Source organism: Hemitrygon akajei, chromosome 16 (assembly GCF_048418815.1).
Source record: "Hemitrygon akajei chromosome 16, sHemAka1.3, whole genome shotgun sequence".
Classification (NCBI taxonomy): Eukaryota; Metazoa; Chordata; class Chondrichthyes; order Myliobatiformes; family Dasyatidae; genus Hemitrygon; species Hemitrygon akajei.
In genome coordinates, this window is record NC_133139.1 from 50,367,298 (window position 1) to 50,392,807 (window position 25,510).

Here is a 25,510-nt window from a genome sequence, read left to right on the forward strand (position 1 = left end):
TCTGCCATCTCCATTGGGATCCCATCACTAGGCACATCTTTCCCGCCCAACTTTCAACAGGAATCACTAGCTACATGATTCCCTTCCACTCGTCGCTCCCCATTGATCTTGCTCCTGGTACTTATCCTTGCAAGTGGAACAAGTACCATACCTGCCCTCACACCTCTCACTACAATTCAGGATCCCAAACAGTCCTTCCAGGTGAGGCAACACTTCACTTACGAGCATGTTGGAGTCATATGCTATATCCAGTGCTCCTGGTATGGCCTCCATTATATTGGTGAGATCCAATGAAGATAGGGAGACTGCTTTGCCAAGCACCTTCATCTGTACACCACAAAAAGTGGGATAGCTCGGTGGCCACCCAGTTCAATTCTACTTGCCATTCCTCTATGTCAGTACATGGCCTCATCTACTGCAGCGATGAGGCCATGCTCAGCTTGAAGGAGCAACACCTTGTATTCCGTCTGGGTAGCCTCCAACCTAATGGCATGAACATCGATTTCTCAAACTTCCAGTAATTGCCCCCCCCCTTCACCATTCCCTGTTCTTGTTTCCCCTTCTCACCTTATCTCCTTATTTGCCCAGTAATCCCTCTGGTGATCCTCCTCCTTCCCTTTCTTCCATGGTCCTCTACCCTCTCCTATCAGATTCCCCCTTCTCCAACCCTTTATCTCTATCACAAATCAACTTTCCAGCTGTTTACTTCATCCCCTTCTCCTTCCCTTCCTTGTTTCACCTATCACCTACCACCTTGTACTAATTCTCCCTCTCCCAGTCTCACCTATCACCTTCCACCTTGTACTACTTCTACCTCTCCCAGTCTCAACTATCACCTACCATCTTGTACTGCTTCCCCCTCTCCCAGTTCCTTCTTATCCTGACTTCTCATCTTTCTTTCCAGTCCTGATAAAGGGTCTTGACCTGAACCATCGACTGTCTACTCTTTTCCATAGATGCAGCCTGGCCTGCTGAGTTCCTCTAGCAGTTTGTTTGTATTGCTTTGGATTTCCAGCATCTGCAGATTTTCTCATGTTTGTGTTACACACATGGAATTAATGTACTTTGTGTTACCATGGATTGAGGTATGAAACTAAGGTCTGGGCCAATAATGATTCTGGAGTTGCAAATGATGAATTCAATTTCAAACAGTTGTCAAGAAGAGACCTAGTGACTAGGGAATGGGGTTTGATAGGACAAATAAATCTGTGGCTCTAGTCTTAATAACTAATTGAAGGAATTTTGTTCATCAAGTTCTCAATGTTAAAAGAGCATAATGTGACCAGTGAGGTACAGTGGAAGGCTCAAATGCAATTGTGATAAGTTAAAGCTGAATGTTTGCAGTAATGTTGTCAGTGTAGATGAGAAATAGAAAAAGACTGAATAGACCCATGGGAATTTCAGATGTTGTAGTATGGGCTAAAGAGTGAAATGGTGCCATTCACTGGCTACAACTGTACATTAGCAGTCAAACACTTGAAGCTAATAAAAACTGCTAGAAGATTTTTGGAGTTAAAGAATATGTTTGCAAATAATCATTAATTCTTAAAAGGAAATCTTTCAATAATGGAGACACAAGATTCTGCAGATGCAGGATAATTTTGAGCAACCCATACAAATTGCTGGAGGAATTCAGTTTATCAAGCTTTATTAAGGGAGGGAAATGAACAGTCGACATTTCAGGCTGATTCCCTTCATCAGTTCTGCTGAGTTCCTCTGGTAATTTGTGTGTGTTGCTCAGTTTTTCAGTAATGCCTCTTTCCTGATCAAGTGTTCTAATTTTGTTAGTATGTTTAAAAGAAGTGGACTGGGAAGTTCTGCCTTAGCAAGAGCTCAGGCCCAACTCTCTGGGCAAAGTATACTGGAAAGCGTCAATGTCTGTGGAGATGAACTTCAGGTACACTTTTCATAACATGGTCTTGAGTGCTACATGTTTCTTTTTGTTTTTGTTCCATTTTGCATTGATTTTCAAAACATCTATTTACATACTTTGTGTCAAATATGTCATTTATTTTTCTTTTCTCATTTTACTCACTCTTGTCTCATAATGTAAGTTTTCTCAACCTCCTTTTCTCCACACAGAGCAATCTCTCTAGATTTTTACTGTTTCTATATTTCCTGTGTTTATATTTATTACTTTTCTTCCCCATAATTTTGTAGGGCACCATCCACAACTATTATGCTGAAGTAGACATTTAGCCCATTAGACCCAGCAGAGCAATCCCATCAGGCCCATTCCTGCTCTTCTTATTACCCTGTGGCCCTACAAGTTGTTCTGATTTACATATTTCCTTAAGGTTCCTTATTATGATGTAATAGTGCAGCTACCCTGGTTCAATTTTGACTGAGAGTGGTATCTGTATTGAGTGTGTACATCCTCTCATTCAGCTGCTCTGGATTTCTCCTAGATCCCAAAGATGTGCCGGTTGGCAAGTTATTTGGCTGTAGTAAATCACAGATGGATGGCAGGAAAATCAGGGGAGTTAATAGGCATGTGAGAGATTACTGTGAGGGCTCACTTTTAACACTTAAGACAAACTTGGACAGGTACATGGATGAGAGGTGTATGGAGGGATATGGTCCAGGTGCAGGTCAGTGGGACTAGGCAGAACTAGGCAGGACTAGGCCTGTTTCTGTGCTGTAATGTTCTATGGAATGGAAATGCTCTGAGAACCTGCATAGACTCAGTGAGACAAATTGCATCAATTGGTACAGAATGATTTTGTACTTTAGTACAACATTTTTCAATGACATTTTCAGGAGAGCTGAAATACACAATAAATGAGAATATTTTTTAAAGATCTGGAAATCTAAAATGAAAAAGAAAATGTTGGAAACACTCATCAGGTCAGACTGCATACATGGAAAGGGAAATAGTTGAAGTTTTGGGTCAATGACCCTTTGTCAGAGAGAAAAATTAAATTTCTACAGCAGAGAAGGTAAAGTAAAGATGAATAGGCAAAAGGGCAACTCTTTGGGATAAAACCAAATGAGTAAACGTGATATTTAGAATGAGATTATAGTTCTCTGTCTTGTAATAGTTCTTTTTCTTTGTAATAGTAGTGCTGTGAGACAAGCTCAACAGGCCAGACAAAATTGGTAGGAAAACGAAGCTTTCGGTTGCCACCCACTTTAATTCCCCGTCCCAATCAGAATCAGGTTTATTATCTGTGCATGTGTTGTGAGATTTGTTAACTTAGCAGCAGCAGTTCAATGCAATACATAATATCGAAGAAAAAACACAAAATAAAATAATAATAATAAATAAGTAAATCAATTACAGTATACAAATATTGAATAGATTAAAAATCATGCAAAAAACAGAAATGATATATATTTAAAAAGTGAGGTAGTGTCCAAGGTTCAATGTCCATTTAGGAATCAGATGGCAGAGGGGAAGAAGCTGTTCCTGAATCGCTGAGTGGGTGACTTCAGGCTTCTGTACCTCCTGATGGTAACAGTGAGAAAAGGGCATGCCTGGGTGCTGTTGATCCTTAATAATAGATGTTGCTTTTCTGAGACACTGCTCCTTGAAGATGTCCTGGGTACTTTGTAGGCTAGTACCCAAGATGGTGGAGACTAAATTTACAACCCTTTGCAGCTTCTTTCAGCCTCCCTATACCAGACAGTGATGCAGCCTGTCAGAATGCTCTGCACGGTACATCTATAGAAATTTTTGAGTGTATTTGTTGACCTACCAAATCTCTTCAGACTCCTAATGCGGTATAGCTGCTGTCGTGCCTTCTTTATAACTGCATCAATATTTTGGGACCAGGTTAGATTCTCAGAGATCTTGACACTCAGGAACTTTAGCTGCTCACTCTTTCTACTTCTGATCCCTCTGTGAGGATTGGTATGTGTTCCTTTGTCTTACCCTTCCTGAAGTCCACAATCAGCTCTTTTCGTCTTGGTTGTTGTCAGGTTGTTGTTGTGACACCACTCCACTAGTCGGCATATCTTGCTCATGTTCACCCTCTCGTCCCCATCTGAGATGCTACCAACAATGATTGTATCATCAGCAAATTTATAGATGGTATTTGAGCTATGCCTAGCAACACAGTCATGGGTATATAGAGAGTAGAGCAGTGGGCTAAGCACACACCCCTGAGGTGCACCAGTGTTGATCGTCAGTGAGGCGGAGATTCTAATTTCTTTGTCTCTAGCCTTTTATACTGTTATAGTGAAGCCTGTACAAGCTTAAAGAACAACTCCTTGTCTTCCATCTTGTCATGTTGCTTCCTTCAAGATTCAATATTGAATTTTCTGACGGTAGGTAATCACCTTTTTTCTCTTATCAGAGCTGTCCATTTATGTCAGTCTTTCATCTGTGATATTTGGCTCAGTTTTTCTTTCTAGTTCTGACAGTGCCTTGGACCTAAAAAGTTAACTTTGTTTCTCTTTCCATTGATGCTGCCTGACCTGTTTACAACATTTTTTGTTTTCACTGGCCTTCATAATTGGCGATTCAAGTTGGTGCATGGCCTAGTGGGCAAGGCATCAGACTAGTAACCTGAAGGTCACTGGTTCGAGCCTCAGCTGAGGCAGCGTGTTTGTGTCCTTGAGCAAGGCACTTAACAACACATTGCTCTGCGATGTCACCGGTGCCAAGCTGCATGGGCCCTAGTGCCCTTCCCTTGGACAACATCGGTGGCGTGGAGAGGGGAAGGCCTGCAGCTTGGGCAACTACCGGTCTCCCATACAACTCTGCCCAGGCCTGCACCCTGGAAACTCCAGGCACAGATCCATGGTCTCTCGAGACCGACGGATGCCACCACCATCATAAATCAAAATATTGAGTACAGGAATTGGGATGTTATGTTGAAGTTGTTATAAGATGTTGGCGAGGTCTACTTTGGAGTATTGTGTGCAGTTTCATTCACCTACCTACAAGAAAGATATCAAACAGGTTGTAAGAATACAGAAGAAAGTTTACAAGGATATTGCTGGGATTTGAGGACCTGAGTTATATGGAAAGGCTGAACAGATCCCAACCATTGAGCACATCTACATAAAACACTGCCGTAAAAAAGAAAAAGCAGCATCCATTATCAAAGATCACCACCCAGGATGCTCTTTTTTTCGCTGCTGTCATCAGGTAGAAGGTACAGGTGCCTCAGGAATCTCACCAGGTTCAAGAACAGTTTCTGTCCTTCAACCATCAGGCTCTTGAACAAAAGGGGATAACTACACTCATTTAAGGACTCTTTTGCCATGTCATTTCATGCTCATTATTTATTTATATCTACATTTGCACAATTTGTTGTCCATTGATCCTGTTTAGTTACTGTTCTATAGATTTGCTAAGTATGCCTGCTGAAAAAAGAATCTCAGGGTTGTATGTGGTGACGTATATACTCTGATAATAAATTTTACTTTGGACTTTGAGATTAGGTCATTATTCCTTGGAGTGTTGGAGAATGAGGGGAGATTTGATACAGATATACAAAATTATAAGGGGTATTGATAGGGTAGATACTAACAGGCTTTGATTTCTTGTACTTCCAGTCATGGCAACACCCCCCCTTCACCATTTCCCTCTCTCACCTTATCTACTTGCCTGCCCATCACCTCCCTCTGGTGTTCCTCCCCCCTTTTCTTTCTTTCACGAGCCTTCTGTCCGCTCCTTTTAGACTCCCCCTTCTCCAGCCCTCTATCTCTTTCACCAATCAACTTCCCAGCTCTTTACTTCATCCTTCCTCCTCCCATTTTAACCTATCACCTTGTGCTTCTCCCTCCCCTCCCCCCACGTTTTAACCCCACTCCTCATCATTTTTTCTCCAGCCCTGTTGAAGGGTCTTGGCCCAAAACTTCATCTGTACTCTTTTCCATAAATGCTGCCTGGCCTGCTGAATTCCTCCAGTACTTTGTGTATGCCACTCAGATTATGGTGAGAATGCTAGTGGAAGTGGTGGATGCAAGTTTGATTTTAAATTTAAGCTGAGGCCTCCATCGGTCAGAGTTGACCAAGGGTATTGCGTCCTAGCTGTCTAGATACGCAGGCCTGGGCAGTACAATATGGAGAGCAAGCTGCTGCCCATGTAGCAAGCTCCCTTTCTCCATGCATCTGAGAACCCAAAGGAACGGCAAAGATCAATACAGTTTGGTACCAGCACCATCGCAGGAGTTGTCAGTCAGCATTGACTCAATGTATGAATTCCTTAGGGACTCCAGTTCTGGATTTTTCCCTTGGGGTTTACTGCCAAAGCCTTCCCTGTGAGTGGGTATAGCTGCAAGGCAGTGGAGGTTTGAAATCAGAGTCTTCCTCTTTCTATCTGATGAACTGTCAACCATGGCTGACAAGCCCCATCTGTCCAATGTGACTCCTCAATACCCAGAGCCTGGACTGACACCTTACTGCCCTATTGTCTTGTTTATTATTTATTGTAATGCCTGCACTGTTTTGTGCACTTTATGCAGTCCTGGGTAGGTCTGTAGTCTAGTGTAGTTTTTTTTTTCTATTTTTTACGTAGTTTAGTCTAGTTTTTGTACTGTGTCATGTAACACCATGGTCCTGAAAAAAAATTGTCTCATTTTGACTATGTACTGTACCAACAGTTGTGGTCGAAATGACAATAAAAGTGACTCGACTTGGTTTTAAGGTGCCAGTAACCCACCTTTGCCCCTTCTCCTGTCAAAAAATTTGGTTCTGCCAGGCTTAGTAGCCAAGCCATATGTGAAGGCCAGGAGCTGGACTTAGTTGTCAGATGCTATTTGAGGCACACACCATTGGGAGCATTTAATAGGTACTCTGTCCCCATTACCACCCTAGGCTATAACAACATTAAGAATGTTTAAGAGAAATTTGGATAAGTACATGAATAGGAGGGGTGTGGAGGGCTGTGATTCAGGTGCAGGTTGATTTGACTAGACAGAATAATAGTTTGACACATACTAGATGAGCTGAAGGACCCTTTTCTGTGCTGTAGAGCTCTATGGCCAAACAAATTGATGAAAGCAGAGAATGGTCGATGTAGATCTTAGTAAGGCGTTTGGCAAGGTTCCTCATGGTATGCTTATCTAGAAAATCATGAGGCCTGGGATACAATGAAAACTTTGCTGTGTGGATTCAAAATTGTCTTGTCCACAGAAAGCAAAGGCTAGTTGTATTTGGAACATATTCTGCCTGGAGGATGATGATCAGTGGTGTTCTGCAGGGATCTGTTCTGGGATCCGTACTCTTGTGTGTTTGGTGAATGGGGACAGAAGACACTTACTACAGGTAAGTTAATGGTTTATCTACAGGACAGACAGGCATTAAACATTCAGTAAAGCCTTGTAGTTACACCCAATTACAAATACTTATCTAAAGTGTGCACTCAGGTTCTGTCTCACTGCTGCACAGTTCCCTCAGCACCAGTTGCGACCCAGCATGCTAGATTTATATTCTACTGATGCCATGACAGCATCAGCTGGAGCTGTGATGCCAAACAGCGGCAATGCTTCCTAAACAGGCTAATTCCTAGCTACCACTGCTTTCAATAAACAGGTAAGATTGATACTTACTGCAACATTCTACCCTTCAAAGCACCATGACATATGGCCCACAGGCTAGTAGGCCCCACAGACGCCCCACTATACTGTAACACTATGATACCCAGAATTATCAGCCCACTGGCTTCTACCCAGTGTTCTACAGTAGTTCACCAACCTCCAGAGTGGCAAGAGAAGCTGGACAAGTTCTTTCAACAGTCCTTTTCTTTGTTGTTAACTGGGATTGGTATCAGTGGCACCCCTTTTTTTGCAGTGTGGATTGGCACCCTCATTCAGGTCAAAGTGCTGGTGTGGTTTGCATGATCACATGCCATCTGTAGGAATGTGTTGTACTGACCACCATCATCATCACTGTTGTCAGCATCTACCACTTTGCCATTCTGTAATGTAAGGAGACACAATCTTAATCCCTCCTGCTTAGTTGCTGGTATTTAGATAGACTATGCCCTGGTAACATAATTGTGTATTCCCTGGTCTATGCACCACAATCTCCCCCTGCTCTGATTGCCCCTGTGGATGTTGCACCCAAACTTTACCCAATTCCTCCTCTAACACCACCCCTTCTACCTTCGTATGATCTGGTACTGCCAAGTGCTGGGACATCAGGGACCCTCCCAGGCCCACTGGCCGGGAGTTCAGGTTGTCCACTGCTTGTTACAGCACACTCAGCCTTGAAAGGTGAGGGTGGGAGTCAGTAACTTAATTTGCTCTTTTAACAGCCCATTCATATGCTTGATCATCCCTACTGCCTAGGGGTAGTATGGGATGAGGAACACCTACAAAATGTTGGACTCCACAGCTTACCCCTGGACTTTAGCTTCTGCAAAATTTGAGCCATTGTCAGACTGGATCTCCCAGGAAATCCCATACATGAATGACAAGTGTTGTAAACCTTTTATTCTGCTTTCCTGCTCAGCATGGCCCCACAGCACTGCCACCAGAACCCCAGAATATGTGTCCACCATTGTAAGCACATATCATTGCTCATTCAGTGGTGGCAGAGGCTTTGCATATTCTACTTGCCATACCTGAACAGCCCCTGTGCCCCTTGGGCACAACCTGCTAGCAGGTAGGGCAGCTCACAGCTGCTGTCCTGGGCTCACCAAACATCAACGCCACCCCTCAAGCTTCTGTCTATTTCTTTGCTCCTCCCCATCTCTCCCTCCCCTGTTCTTCTAGTGTGTCCATATCATCAGGCACCCACGGTCCCTGTCCTTGGAAAAATCAGTGTCGCTCAATCAACAGCAACATTATGTATAGCCTCAGTAGTGACGGGATCCACATGGTAGACTGTGATAGGGTGTTGATGTGCATCCTCCCAGGGGGGTGACCTGTGCACATCGCAGTTCTGCCCAGAACAATGAGACATCCACAATACCATGCCATTAGCCACTGCTCCTCACAGGCTCTGTCACCTTCTTGAGGTACAAGGTTGCAGCCATCAGCTCAGCCAATCTGTTAGATCCCCCCTGCCCTCCTGGGTAACAACACTCCCTGATACAAGGTGAAGAGCAGTAGTCTTCCATCATTGTTTACTGTTCCACCAATGGTTGGAGCTGTCTGAAAACCAGACTTGCTGCCAGGTCTGATCAAGTCCTCCTAGGGTTTACCTCAGTGGTCCCCAACCACCGGGCCACGGACCGGTACCAGGCCGCAAAGCATGTGCTACTGGGCTGTGAGGGAATGATATGATCTGGTTATATGAAACGATACGAGTCAGCCTCATTCCCTGTCATGTCCACTGTTGAACTTCAATGCATGCGAGGTCATCAGTCGGTCATTAACCTACAAGTACTCAATGAGTAAAAAACAAATGTCACTTGAGAGTTTCTTTGGAAGAGGTGATAGGGACATAAAAGGCCTAATGATAAAGTGTTGGCTCATAGATTAGAAACCGTTATTCCTTCCATTATCTCTGATGACCAAACAGGCTTTATTAAAAACCGTCTCCTTTTTTTAACATTCGGCGTCTATTTAATATTTTATACTCAGCTCCAACTGAAGGTTGGCGTCATTCAATGTTTGTAGTGAGATGCTGAAGATGTTCTATAGGTCAGTTGTGGAGAGCGCCCTCTTCTTAGTGGTGGCGTGTTGGGGAGGCAGCATTAAGAAGAGGGATGCCTCACGTCTTAATAAGCTGGTAAGGAAGGCGGGTTCTGTTGTGGGCAAAGAACTGGAGAGTATAACATCGGTAGCAGAGCGAAGGGCGCTGAGTAGGCTACGGTCAATCATGGAAAACCCTGAACATCCTCTGCATAGCACCATCCAGAGACAGAGAAGCAGTTTCAGCGACAGGTTGCTATCGATGCAATGCTCCTCAGACAGGATGAAGAGATCAATACTCCCCAATGCCATTCGGCTTTACAATTCAACCGCCAGGAGTAAGATATGTTAAAGTGCCGGGGTTAGGATTCAATGTATTTAAGTAAACTACTTAAGAACTTTTTAAAAGCTATTTATTAATGCTTTTTGAGAGGGTGATTTTAGATGCATATCATATTTTTACTGAGTTAAGTATTGTATGTAATTAGTTTTGCTACAATAAGTGTATGGGACATTGGAAAAAATGTTGAATTTCCCCATGGGGATGAATAAAGTATCTATCTATCTATCTAACTGGGACTCCTGAATGTGTTATTTCCCTCGATGCGGAGAAAGCATTTGATCGTATAGAGTGGAACTACCTTTTTGCAGTCTTAGAAAAATTTGACCAAGGCCAAAGTTTCATCTCTTGGATCCAATTGCTGTACCTGTGTCCTACTGCTTCTGTTTTAACTAATTTTCAGAAATCCCAAGTATTTAATCTCAAACGTGGCACCCGTCAGGGATGCCCCTTAAGTCCCTTTCTCTTTGATTTGGCTATAGAACCTCTGGCGATAGCATTTCGAAACTGTCCTGAATTGACTGGGATTTGGAGAGGGGGTGTTGAGCATAAAGTTTCTCTCTATGCTGATGACTTATTACTTTTTCTCTCAAATCCGTCTACATCCTTACCTCTAATGTTTTCACTTCTTGACCAGTTTAGCCAGATCTCTGGCTATAAACTTAATTTACATAAGAGTGAACTTTTCCCAATTAATAAAGAAGCACAAGAACTAATATTTCGTGATCTCCCTTTTAAAGTACCGGTAGTCCATAATCAATTTACTTATCTTGGAATTACAGTCACAAGGAAGTTTAAAGATCTCTTTCGTGAAAACTTTGTCAATCTTTCATATGCTATAAAACAGAGTCTGGTACAATGGTCACCTCTATCTATGTCTTTGGTAGGTCGTATTAATGTTGTTAAAATGTATGTTCTCCCCAAATTTTTATACTTACTTCAATCTATCCCAACATTTATTCCTAAATCTTTTTTTGATTCCTTAGACTCTATTATTTTGTCATATCTGTGGCAGAATAAGCGCTCTAGAATTAATAAAATCCACCTCCAAAAATCTAAAAAAGAGGGTGGCATGGCTTTACCTAACTTTCGCTTATATTATTGGGCAGCTAATATACGTTGTGCTACCTTCTGGTCTTTCTTCCACGGCCAACCCGAGTGCCCTAACTGGGTGGCAATGGAGTTGAGCTCCACTAAAGAATTATCTATATCTGCACTTCTTGGCTCTGCACTCCCTAGCAGTCTGCCCAGATCAATAGCTAATCCTCTTGTTAGACACACATTGCGTATATGGGCTCAGTTCAGGAAATGCTCTGGTTTCCAGGGGTTTTCCGTTTCTAGCCCTGTCGCACATAATCACCTTTTTTTACCTACTACGTATGATTCAGCATTCCATGTTTGGTATAGGAAGGGCATTAGACATTTTGAAGATCTCTTCATTGATAATCGCTTCGCTTCTTTTCAGCAGCTCTCCGTTAAGTTCAACCTGCCTAACGCTCACTTTTTCAGATATCTCCAAATCCGACACTTTATTGCTCCTTTAATTCCTAACTTTCCTGAAATGCCTGCGAAAAATGCTATGGACCTATTTCTTTCCATTAATCCACTAGGTAAAGGTTTAATATCAATTATCCGAGATAAACTAGCAGCCCTACGACGGGCCCCTGTGGATAAAATTAAAATGGCCTGGGAGCAGGATTTAAATATCTCCTTATCCGAGGAGAGCTGGGACTCGGTTCTCAAATCGGTTAACTCAACCTCTCTTTGTGCTCGCCATTGCCTTTTACAGTTTAAGATTGTTCATAGCGCCCATATGTCTAAATCTAAACTATCTCGATTCTACCCTGGCATTAGTCCGCTCTGTGATAAATGCAAGAGGGGCGTGGCCTCTCTCATCCATATGTACTGGTTCTGTCCTAGCTTGGAGAAATTCTGGAAAGATGTCTTCATTACACTATCGGGTATTCTGAATCAGCACCTAGAACCAAACCCCTTAATTGCTCTGTTCGGTTTTTGGGACGAGACAGATTTATGTCTGGGTCCGACCAAATGCCGAATACTATCCTTTGCCTCTCTCCTGGCTAGACGCTTGATCTTCCTTAGATGGAGAGATGTTGCCCCGCCCACTCATGCGCAATGGCTTAACGACATTATGGCCTGCTTTTTGAGTTTTTTGAGTGGGAAAAAAACATGAGCAAGCGGGACAGAAGCAAGTGCTGAGAGCCACCACCTCCACAAATGCTGCTGCTCTGAGAATGTTGTACTTAGTGGCTAGCCGTATTGCTAAGGCTAAGAAGCCTTTCACTGTTGGTGAAGAATTGATTCTGCCTGCTGCCAAAGACGTGTGCCATGAAATGTTGGGAGAAGCTGCAGCTAACAAGATGGCACAGGTTTCTCTTTCAGCTACCACAGTTTCAAGGAGAATCGATGATATAGCACAGCTGCTGGAACGGCTTAACGAGTCACCATGTGATGAGGAGTGGATAGCAAAACTCGCTTATCTGTGTGACATCTTCAACCTGCTCAATGAACTCAATTTGTCACTTCAGGGGAGAATGACAACCATCTTCAAGTTGGCAGATAAAGTGTCTGATTTTAAAGCCAAGCTGGAACTGTGGGTCAGCAAGTGGACAGGGGCATATTTGACATGTTCCCAACATTAGCTGGGATTTTGGGAGAGACTGAGGCTGCACCGTTCTTCTCACAGCTGGTGCGCGATCACCTATCTTCACTGTTGACAGAATTCAAGCGTTACTTCCCAACCGCAAATGACCCAAGACATGCAAAGGAATGGGTCCATGACCCATTTGTGAATGTCCCCGGTGAATCATCCATGTCAGCGCGGGAAGAAGATCAACTCCTCCAGCTTGCAAATGACGGTGGGCTGAAAAGTATGTTTGACATAACATCTCTGGCGGCATTCTGGATCAAAGTCAAGGCTGAATATCCTGAGATAACCATGAAAGCACTGAAAACATTGCTTCCGTTTCCAACATCATATCTCTGTGAAGCAGGGTTTTCTGCAGTGAATGCAATGTAAACTAAATTGCGGAATAGACTGGGCACAAGGAACCCCCTTCGAGTATCGCTGTCTCCCATCACCCCTTGATGGGACTATCTTGTTGCAGGGAAACAAGCCCAGGGCTCCCACTGACTCAGCGATATTGGTGTGTTGCAATGATTTTATATGTTTATATGAGGAAAATATGCACTGTGTTTACTATCCAAACGTGACTTAAAATGTTATGATGCTATTGACTTATAAGTGACATATAATTGACCTATCACTATATTAATGTGAGGAAAATATGCGCTGTGTGTTTAATATTAAATTTGTTAGATAAACCCTTTTGGAAATGAAATTGAGTGTATTAGCCACTTGGAAGTGACTTTTCATCTATATTCCGGTCGTGAATAACACCACCCCCCCCCCCCCCCCACCCCCCGTTGACCAGTCCATAAGAATATTGTCAATATTAAACCAGTCCGTGGTGCAAAAAAGGTTGGGGACCCCTGGTTTATCTCACTGTATGAGTGAGGGTTCGATGGTGAGAAACTCAATGAGGATGTAGTGGTCGTTATCAGGGAGAGCCATAAGCTACTCATGGAAGCAGCCTATCCCATTGGGACTCTTCTTTACAATGTAGCACTTCCATTTGAAAATGCAAGGGCAGCTGGGCACGGCCCTCTCGATGGGTTACATTGATACTTTACCCACTGCATGATAGGGAAGTATGGTTGCAGCATGACTGACTCAGAAGCAATCTGCTGTTCTGTGGCCAAGGGAGCCTAGAAGCATGTCAACAACTGCCTCTTGAAGGGGGTGAAGTGGGTCAGTGCCTCAGGAAAGATTTTTGTCCAAAACCCAATGAAATGCAATTCTTCATCACCTGCCACAGGCTCCTCTCAGCTATCCTGAGGGTAGCTGAAATCTGCTGCCCGAATGGCACCTATCTCTGTCTAGGGGTCCAGGGTGGGCCTGCTCTACCGCTCCTTGGCAGTTTCAAAGGCATCCTGCTGCTTGCAACCCCTTTGGAGGGGGTTCTTTACTGGGAGATCTGGTACAGGAGGCACAACATCATCATTAGGTAGGGATGTGCTGACGCCAATACCCTGTGAGCTCCACAAAGCACTGCATTTCCTCTTTGGAGGTGGGGATGGCAGCACCCAAGCTCATGCACCTAGGCTGATCTGTTTTCTCCCACTGCCCAGAATGCTACTGTATGCCCACCCACTGCCCAGAATGCTACTGTATGCCCACCCACTGCCCAGAATGCTACTGTATGCCCAAGAATATAACATTCTGGCTGGGGTCCTGTATTTTATCGGGGTTGGTGGACCAACTCTGTTCTTGCAGAGAGGTGACCACCTTTTCTAGGGCCTGCCTCAGTACCTCCTACAAGGGTCCCTGTAGCAGCACATCGTCTATGTAGTGGAATACAGAGACAGTGGGGTCTAACTGAATGCACTGCAGGCCTTTGGCAATCATGCCATGGCAAAAGGTGGGCTTGTAGACAAATCCCTACAGGAGCCGGCAAACAGTGTGCTCTCTAACCTCCCAGGTAAAAGTGGAAGAGCTTGTGTGCTACAGGATGTGGAAGCTTTAGAGTGAGTGCAGAGAAAATTTACCAGGATTCTGCCTGATTTGGAAAGCATGCCTTATGAAGAAAGTTTCATGGAGCTAGGGCTTTTCTCTTTGGAGTGAAGGACAATGAGAGGTGACTTGATAAAGGTGTATATAAGATTATGAGAGGTGTAGAAAGCACAAACAATCAGTGCCTTTTTTCCCAGGGTTGCAATGGTCAATACCCAAGGACATCAATTTAAAGTGAGTGGAGAAAAGCATAGGAGAGATGTCAGAGGTAGGTTTTATTTGCAGAGATTGATGAGTACCTGGAACACACTGCTGGTTGTGATAGTTAACACTGAAGCAATAGGGACATTTAAGAGACTTGAATAGCTACGTAGATGTAGGAAAAATGGAGGGTATTAGCCTGTGTATGAGTGAAGGATTATCTTGATTGTGGAGTAGGTTTGTATAGGTCAGCACATGTGGCTGAAGGGCTTGTACTGTTCCGTGCTGTTCTAATACTTGTAATACATAACTTCCCCCCCCCCCCCCCCCCATTTAAGTGTATGGATTGTCTTAGGTTATTCCTCATTCCCTAGCCTGTGGATTTTGTGTTATCTCACATGTAAGTTCTGTCAATCAATTACTCATTCTTTAAATCCCTCCTCCATTTTTAATTCACTTCACCCTTTTTGATGAAATTTCAGATTTCCTCTCAAAGCTTGCACAATTCCTCATAGAACTTGAAAGTTTCAATACCTTTGTTGCTATTTTCCAGCTGTCTCTCATTTTCTCATGGCTCATTTCTAACTCTTACCTTTCTAGACCTTATTCCATCTCCAATGATAATTTAGAATAAATATTCATCTCGAGTCCAAAGGCTCCTGTGGCTGCTGTGACCACTCTTCGTTCTACACTTTCAAAAATCCTTCCTTTATCTTTAGCCATGGCTTTTGCTTCACTTTAGTTGACAGGATTATTAACTATGTCTATCATATTTCCTGCACTTGTATTCTCAGTCCCTCGCCTTTGACCCAGAGAAAGAATATGACTTTATCTACGGCCTCACCAGGTGAATTACCAGATCATCCTTTGTAATTTCTGCCACCTTCAATGTGATTTCACTACCAGTTACAACCCCTTTCAGTATTTCAAAGTCACTGTTCCCTGGTTCATTCTTTTAACATCCCCTTCTCACAACACCTTCCCATGTAAATGCAAGGGTTGTAATACCTGTCTCTTAGCTCTTTTTCCACTCTCCAGGGAACAAAATATAGCTTCAAAGTGAAGCATCAACCTGTGCTGTATTTGGGGCTCTGGATGTGATAGACTCAGCAATGGAAAATTCAAATAATGAATAAGTGACCAGTTCACAAGAAAATGGCTAATATTTAACCCTAGTGCTACTTTCCTGCATTAAATCCATTTCGGTTGACATCTTTAATATCTAAATTCTATTTCTGTCTTGGACGTACCTAGTGAACGTCCACAACTTTAGTGTGTAGAGAAATGTGTAATATTCAAAGGTTTCAAAGGTACATTTAATGTCAGAGAAATGAACACAATATACATCCTGAAATGCTTTTTCTTTGCAACCATCCATGAAAACAGAGGAGTGCCCCCAAAGAATGGATGACAGTTAAATATTAGAACCCTGAAGTCCCCCCCAAGCTCCCCTCACTCCTGCGCGTAAGCAGCAGCAAGCAACAATCCCCCTCCCCCAACTGGCAAAAAAAGCATCGGCACCAGCCACCAAGCACTCAAGCGTGGGCAGCAGCAAAGACACAGACTTGCAATACTTGAAAGTATATGTTGTTCACCCAGCATTTGACATACCACAGACTCCCTCTCTCCCTAATAAGAGAGAAAGATATGTCTCCGTTTCACAGCAAGAGAGGAGACATTTCAAACAACTTGCTGGTTTACGGTGTTTAAAGTCTGTTGCATCGCTTTTTCCAAGCTCTATGCAGAAAGATCTTGGATCTCTGGGCACACAGCCTTAGATCTTCCACCTCCCACAACATACCAATCTCCTGCCCGGACACCGACCTCTGATTACTCCCCCATCTCCAGAGCCACGGAATCTCAGTCCTTCGACGGTGAGCGGAGCTCTTGGCGTGCCGAACAGCGGCCAGTTGTGAAACCCTGAGAGCGGGTCCCATTCCCACAAAAAATCACAGTCAGTGTGTAACTCCAGGTCAGGGGCTCAAAAGAACCCTGAAAGGGATAAGCAGATAATAAAGATGGAAATAGAGCTGTTTCTGAAGATGCAAACAAAGGAGTTGCCATTAGGTGCCATTAACCCTCTCCTAAGCTCCGCCTTCAATCTGACTTGCCTCAATGAAAAAATATTCTCATCATTGTGCTGAATGGCCCACCCTTTATTGTGTGACTGTGATCCCTAGGACTAGACTCCACTGTCACATCAGTTCAACATCAACCCCATCAGGGTGTTAAGAAGTTTGCATCATCTATGGGTGTCACAGCCCTTGGAACTTGAGTTTGATTACAGCAATTTCAGATAACTGGCTTTTTTATGTCATTATTTTCCAGATCTGATGAAAGCCTTAGTATTAACCCAGTTTTTGTCTCTCCATAGGTGCTGCCTGTTCTCTCTACTCTTTCCTCTTTGCACCACCCACTTCTCTGCAATTTAAAACATGTTCTATTTCTAACTTTTCCAATTTTCACAAAAGATCATGGACTTTGTTTCTCCTTTCACAGATGTTGCTGGATCTGCAGAATACTTCCAGCAACATCTCTTTTAATTTCCTTTTGAAGCTTTTTCCCCTTAGTTCATCTGGGATAGAAAGTTGTAACTGTTAACTGTTGTAATAAATTTGACCTCTGGACTTGCTTGAATCTGTACACTTTCTTTTTGAGAACTATATTCTAATCTGTTACTCTGATATTTACAGGACTATATGACTGTCTGTAAGCAAAACAGTGCCCTAATGGGCAGTCCTTTCAACAATGAAATTGGTTACCTGAGCAATCTTTCCCCGTAGAGGATACCATGGAAAATAAATGGAAAAGAAAACAATATGCAAAAACTGCAGCTGCTATAAAACCAGAAGGTATCTGTAAGCAGCTATTGACTTCTAGTAGATTCTTGAAGAAAGCAGACAAATCAACAGCATCACAGAGTCTGAAAGTAAGCAACTGTGCATTGAAGAAGGCTGATGAAGCAGACTCAAGAAGCCTTAATGCTGCATCAGGAAGGTTCAGATCCTCTAATGCTGTGCTGGCCAGATTGGCCCAAGTGGAACATGAAATAACGAACAGAAAGCTGAATAAACATCAGATCAATGCTGATGAAAATGTACAGGTGTCTGATGATGAGCAACTTTCTCCCAAATCAAGTACTGAGCTAAGTGGACGAGGGAGCAGGTTTCTGAGGAGAGTGATAGATACTGCAGTGAAACAAGAGTTTAATGCAAAGGTTCAGAATAAAGTGGAATCTTCAATAAAAGATCTTCAAGCACAACTTAACACTCCAGTCAAAGTGGGCACAATTGATAGTGATGAAGAAGAAATGAAAAAGATGTTGGAAGGCTCCCTAGAACTCTCTGAAAGTGAACATACTAAAAGATCACAAAGAACCCCACCACATGGTTCCAAATTGCACAAACAGGTAGTGTATACACATAGTATTATTTCAATGCCTGTGTACATTTTTATCTTGTTTCTAATGCAGGAAGCATTTCCGAAACCTATCTCCAGTGCCATATCAAAATGAGAAACTAAGCTACCAATGGATCTGGTAAAAGCAGAGGGCCTTCTTCATTAAGAGCATAGGATGTCACAATAGCGTAACACTATTACACCAGTGACCCAGGTTCAATTCCACCAATGTTTATAACTTTCTTCCAATATTTCAAAGACATATGGGTATGTAGTTTAATTGGTCACATGAGTGTAATTGGGCTGAATGGCTTTTTACTGTGCTGTATCTCTAAATAAAAGTAAATAAAGAAATATTGGGAAGAATGAACTAGTATTAGGGCATGTTATCATAGGTTTGCTTGAAGAGGTAGGATTTAAGGGGGGGGGTTGTGAAAGAAAAGAATGGAGAGCTTTTGGTGGTAAGTAAAAGCAAAGCAACCAGTGGTGGAGGAAAAGATGTTGGAAATGCATGGGAAATAAGAATTGGAGAAGTACAGATTGACAGAGAATTTTAGGGTTGAAAGAGTTTACAGAGGTGAGAGAATGGCAGTATTTGAATTCATGATGAAAATTTTAGAACAGTGGTGAGCGGCCAGTGAAGGAGTGGAAGCTTGAGGCCTTGGCCCGAGAGGTTTTGGCAGTTGGATTGTGCAATCAAGTTGATCAAGATTTGAATAGCTCAGACTCAGCAGAAAGCAGCTGATTGAGTAATCAAAAATTGGAAAGCCCAAACAAATAAAAAGAGGGGTAGCTCAAGCAGAGCGGCCAATGAGTGAGTAGGCCAGTGAAGGAGTGGAGCTTTGAGGCTTTGGCTTGAGAAGTTTTGGCGAAAAGAAGCAGAGGATGAACTTGCTCCCGGTGAGGTAAGGCCAGGTAAGTTTCTTTAATTAATTTAATTGACTTAGGAGTTGGTAATGGAGGCAGTCCAGTGCTCCAATTGTAGGATGTGGGAAGTCAGGGACAGCACAATTGTCTCTGATGAGTACACCTGCAAAAAGTGCATCCAGGTACAGCTGCTGTCAAACTGAGTTGGGGAGCTGGAGCTGGATGAACTGCGTAATAGATCGGAGTTTCAAGGAGACAGTCACTCCTAAAAGTCAGGAGACAGTTAACTGGGTGACTGTCAGGAGAGGGAAGGGGAATAGACAGAAAGAGCAGAGCACCCCTGTGGCCATTCCCGTAAACAATAGGTATACTGTTTTGGATACTGTTAGTGGGGACAACCTACCAGGGACATGTTGTAGTGGTCGCGTCTCTGGCACCGAGACTGGACCCTCAGCTCAGAAAGGAAGGAGGGAAAAGAAGAGAGCAGTAGTGACAGGGAATTCACTAGTTAGGGGGGCAGACAAGAGGTTATGTGAGAGAGATCAAGAATCCCGGATGATCTGTTGCCTCCCTGGTGCCAGGGTCTGTGATATCTCCTTCCACAGGAAGGAGCTTAAGAAAGGACATAGGAGAGCTCGAAGGGGGCATGAGAAGGCCTTGGCATGTAAGATTAAGGAGAACCCCAAGGCATTCTATGTGCATATGAAGAACAGAAGGATGACAAGAATGAAGGCTAAAGGATAAAGAAGGCAACATGTGCCTGGAGGCGGAAGAAGTTAGGGAGGTCCTAAATGAATACTTTGCTTCAGTATTCACAAGTGAAAAGGACCTTGATCAGGGGGAGGTCAAAATAGAACAGGCCTGTGTGCTGGATAATGTGGAGATTAAGGAAGAAGTGTTGGATCTTCTTAAAAACATAAGATTTATAAGTCCCCAGGGCTGAACATGATATACCCCAGGTTGCTGTGGGAAGTGAGAGAAGAGAGCGCTGGAGCAGTAGCTATGATCTTTGAATCCTCTTTGGCTGCAGGGAAGGTGCTGGAGGATTGGGAATGGCCAATGTAGTTCCCTTGTTTAAAAAAGGTAGTAAGGAGAATCCTGCGAAATATAGACTGGTGAGTCTTACGTTGGTGGTCTGCAAACTTTTGGAAAGGATTCTTAAGGATAGGATTTACGAGCATTTGGAGAAGTACAGTCTGCTCAAGGATAGTCAACATGGCTTTGTGAAGGGAAGGTCATGCCTCACGAGCCTAATTGAGTTTTTTGAAGAGGTAACAAAAGAAATTGATGAGGGTAGGGCAGTGGATGTGGTCTACATGGATTTTAGCAAGGCATTTGACAAGGTCCCCCATGAGAGACTTATCCAGAAAGTCATCAAGTATGGGATTAGTGGAACCTTGGCTGTTTAGTTAAAAAAATTGGCTTACAGGAAGAAAGCAGAGGGTAGTAATGGAAAGAAAGTATTCTGCCTGGAGGTCGGTGACTAGTGGAGTGCCACAAGGATCTGTCCTGGGACCCCTGCCCTTTGTGATTTTTATAAATGACCTGGATGTAAAGGCAGAAGAATGGGTAAGTAAGTTTGCGGATGACACGAAGATTGGAGGAGTTGTGGGTGGAGCTGTAGGTTGTCGAAGGTTACAAGAGGATATAGACAGGATGCTGAGTTGGGCAGAAAAGTGGCAGATGGAGTTCAATCTGGATAAGTGTGAGGTGATGCATTTTGGAAGGACAAACCAGAAGGCTGAGTACAGGGTTACCGGTCAGTTAAGAGTGTGGATGAACAGAGGGACCTTGGGGTTCAAATCCATACATCCCTCAAGGTCGTTGCACAGGTTGATAAGATAGTTCATTTTTCATTTTTAGAATCTTTTTATTAATACATAATTTTCTACAACTATAGAATAATACAAAACCAACAAATTAATATGTATACAATTAATAGAGCTGAAGAAAAGAAAGCTAATCATAATACATAAAAATGAAAGATAATTTTTATATATAGAAAACAGAAGGAAAAAAAAGAACCCCATCTAACTAGGGAAAAAAACCCATTAACTACGAAAAAACCCCATTAGGAATCAATCCCCGGAAGCAATACATTTAACCATCATCTAGCTATATTAAAAAAAAAGTCATTAACCGCCAATTCCCATTTTTTTAAAAAAGATAATAAAATTGGAAGGAAACCATATAGAATAATTCAAATTAAATGATAATATTTGGTAAAAGAACCCCATCTTTTCTCAAAATCAAATCGAGGTTCAAAAGTTCTACTTCTAATTTTTTTTCCAAGCTGAGACATAACATTACTTGAGAAAACCGTTCAATTAATGTAGGGGAAGAGTTTTCCATTTTAATAAAATAACCCTTCTTGCCAACAATGTAACAAATGCAATTACATGTTGACCTGAAGATGAAATACTCTGAATATGATGCGGAACTATTCCAAATAGAACAGTTAGTCTATTAAGTTGTAAATTAATTTTCAAAGCTTTAGAGATTGTTGAAACTAAAGATTTCCAAAAGTTTTAATGAAGAACATGACCAGAACATATGTAACAAAGTAGCTACTTAAGTTTTACATCTATCACAGTAATTATCTACACTAGGAAATATTTTAGATAGTCTCTCCTTTGTTAAATAATAATGATGGACAATTTTTTATTGAATTAAACAGTGATTAGCACATATAGAAGAAGAATTTACGTTTTTCAAAATTCAAACCCAATCTTCATTAACAAAGGTCATATTAAGTTCTCTCTCCCAATCTTGTTTAATCTTTAGTGATAGGTTCTCTTTATGTAACAAAAGTAAATTATAAATTCTGCTAATGGAACCTTTCACTAATGGATTCAATTTCAAAATGGTATCCAACAAATCAGATTCTTGTAAATATGGAAACTATGGTAAATATTGTTGTAAAAACTGTCTAACCTGAAAATATTGCAAAAAATGTGTATGAGCGAGAGAGTATTAATTAACTCTTCAAAAGTCATCAATCGACCGTCACAAAATAAATCTGTAAAAAAACGGATCCCTTTATTTTTCCAAAGGAGAAAACTGGGGTCGATTATTGAAGGCTTAAATGAAAAGTTTTGATATTAAAAAAACTAGACAACTTAAATTGTTTAAAATTTTAAAAATTCCAAAACTGAATCCAAATCTGTAAAGATTGTGTAATAACTGGGTAAAATTTAAATTTGGAATTTTAGAGAGCTGTAAAGGTAATGGAGCTCCTAATATTGAAGTTAAATGAAATTGTTTAATAGCTTTTAATTCCAAATCAACCCATAATGGTTTTTGGTTCTTATCGAGCCAGTATAACCAAGAACATAATTGTCTGATATTCACAGCCCAATAATAGTCTTAAATTAGGAAGTGCAAGTCCACCATCTTTTTTAGATTTTTGTAAATGATACTTGTTAATTCTTGGTCTCTTATTGTTCCAAATAAAGGAAGAAATAAGAGAGTCAATTTGATCAAAAAAATTTTTAGTTAAAAAGATAGGTATATTTTGGAAAATATATAAAAATCTAGGTAAAATCATCATTTTCACAGCATAGATATGACCTATTAGAGAAAGAGTAAGTGGATTCCATCTAGAAAATAGTAATTTCATGGAGTCTACTAGAGGAACTATATTAACTTTATAAAGATCTTTATTTTTTAGTAATTATACTACCTAAATATCTAAATATATTAACAATTCTAAAAGGAATATCATTGTATGTACTAACAGGAGCATTTAATGGAAACAATTCACTTTTATTCAAATTAAGTTTATATCCTGAAAATTTTCCAAAATCTTTGTGTTTCCCAAAGATTAGGAATTGATTCCTCAAGACTCGAAATAAAATCAAAAGATCATCTGCATAAAGAGAAATCTTATGTATGCTTCCATTTATAGAAATACCATGAATGTTTTTGGCCTTCCGTAATGTTATAGCTAAAGGCTCCAATACAGGATTAAATAATAAAGGGCTTAATGGATATCCCTGTCTAGTACCACGAGAAAGTGAAAAGAAAGACCTGTAATTGTTAGTAATGACCGTGACAATAGGATTCTTATAGAAAATTTGAATCCATCTATTAAAATTATTACCAAAACCAAATTTTTCTAATACTTTGAACAAGTATGGCCGCTCAACTCTATCGAATGCCTTTTCTACATCAAGAGAGATAGCACATTGAGGTTGCTTAGATAATGGTGAATAAATAATGTTCATCAATCTTCAAACATTAGAGAAAGAGTAACGGCCTTTAATAAAGAGATGATTTTAATTAAAATAGTTTCCAAGTGGTTAGCCATTATTTTAGAAAGAATTTTTGCATCCACATTTAATAGCAAAATAGGTCTATATGATGAGCATTCAACAGGGTCTTTATCTTTTTTAAGAATTAAGGAAATAGATGCTTCATAAAAAGAAGGTAAATTACCCTTCTCAAAGGATTCATGAAATATTTCCAAAAGATACAGAATTTTTCAAATTTTTTGAAAAATCCCACCAAGTAACCATCAAGGTTGGGAGCTTTACCTGATTGCATTGATAAAATAGCTTTCTGAATTTCATACTCGGTAATTAGAGCATCAAGCATCTGTTGATCTTCATCAGAAATTTGTGGTAATTTAATCTTATGTAAAAATGCTTCCATTTTGGAGGAATCTGCAAGAAATTGAGATCTATAAAGATCAGAGTAAAAATCTTAGTGTTATTAACCTCCTCATAGTTACTTACTATATCTCCATTGTTTTTACAAATCTTTAAAATTTGTCTTTTAGCTCTAACTGCTCTTAGTTGGGAAGCAAAGAGCTTATTATTTTTATCCCCAGAAATATAAAATTGACTTTTCAATTTAAGCAAATATCCTTCAATAGGATATGTTAGTAATAAGTTATATGTGATTGTAGTTCTAGTCTACTTTTTAAATGAAACATTTGGAGAGATTGCATTAATGTTATCTAAATCTTTAATTTGTTTAGAAATTTTATCTAATTCCATTCTTGTTTGTTTCTTCAATTTAGTTATATATGATATAATTTGACCACGTAGATAAGCTTTTAATGTATCCCAAATTACTAACTTTGAGACGTTTCCTATATTATTAAAGAGAAAAAACTTTTATCTGAGTTTCAATATACTCAACAACTTCTGAACTTTGTAATAAATGTTCTGGAAAATGCCAAAATGGTCTGGTAGAAACAACATCTTTCAATTCAAATATTAAATTTATAGGAGCATGATCAGAAATAGCAATTGCATCATACTCACATTTCTGAACATTACATAAAAGTTGAGGGTCGACTATAAAATAGTCCATTCTCAAATATTTATTATGACTATGAGGGAAAAAGGAATATTCTCTATCACTAGGATGCATATGCCTCCAGACCTCAATTAAACCATAATAAATTAAAAAAGAATTGATAAGTGATGCAGAACGGTTAGGAAGTTGATGTTTGCATGATGACTTATCCATTAAAGGATTTAAACAAGTATTAAAATCACTACCAATTAATAACATATATTCATTTAAATCAGGTAATAGAGCAAAAACGGCTTTAAAAAATGAGGGATCATCAACATTTGGTCCATAAATATTAACCAAAACCATTTTCTTATTACAAATTATTCCTTTAACAATTAAAAATCTACCATTAATATCGGCTATAATATCTTCCTGATTAAAAGGAATATTAGAATTGATAAAAATAGAGACACCTCTAGTTTTACTCAGGGAATTTGCATGAAATAGAGGGCCCTTCCAAAATTTAAAAAAATTGATTTTTATCACATAACCTGATATGTGTCTCTTGAGCAAAAATTATATCAGGCTGGAATCAATTTATAACTTTAAATGTTTTCTTATGCTTAATAGGCTGATTCCAACCATGAACATTCCAAGTTAAAACATTTAACTGTTTATATGTCATCATGACACTTCGTATCTAAAAAAAAAAGTAGTTTGACGCATGTCAGGATAAAGTGATCGAAAATGGCGGAGATGAACAACAATAAAAATAATTAGCGTACGCTCCGGGATTCCATAATGGGGATAAAAAAAGAAAAAAAAAACACCCAAACTACAGGATAGCTAAGAAGGCCTGTGGGATGCTAGGCTTCATTAATAGGGGGATTGAGTTCAAGAGTAGAGAGGTCATGTTGCAACTCTACAAATCTCTGGTGAGACCACACTTCGAGTATTGTGTTCAGTTGTGGTCACATTATAGGAAGGATGTGGAAGCTATGGAGAGGGTGCAGAGGAGATTTATCAGGATGTTGCCTGGTTTGGAAAACAAGTCTTATGAAGCAAGGTTAGCAGAGCTGGGACTTTTCTCTTTGGAGCGTAGAAGAATGAGAGGGGCCTTGATAGAGGTCTAGAAGATTATGAGAGGCATAGATAGGGTGGACAGCCAGTACCTGTTTCCCAGGGCACAAATAGCGAACACCAGAGGGCATATGTACAAAGTTAAGGGAAGGAAGTTTAGGGGAGACATCAGGGGTATATTTTTTACACAGAGTATTGTGAGTGCCTGGAATGACTTGCCAGGGATGGTGGTGGAGGCTAAAACATTG

The 25,510-nt window shown here is 40.9% G+C and overlaps 1 protein-coding gene across 1 annotated transcript in view; it reads left to right on the top strand.

The window, feature by feature from the left end:
* The first annotated feature begins 226 nt into the window (after positions 1 to 226).
* Positions 227 to 25,510, top strand: part of c16h19orf44 (chromosome 16 C19orf44 homolog) — a 48,762-nt gene continuing 23,478 nt past the window's right edge. Inside the window, 4 exon segments of the mRNA XM_073068029.1 lie at positions 227 to 280; positions 1,772 to 1,897; positions 17,363 to 17,446; positions 17,449 to 18,078. Coding sequence (XP_072924130.1) covers positions 227 to 280; positions 1,772 to 1,897; positions 17,363 to 17,446; positions 17,449 to 18,078 — 894 coding nt within the window.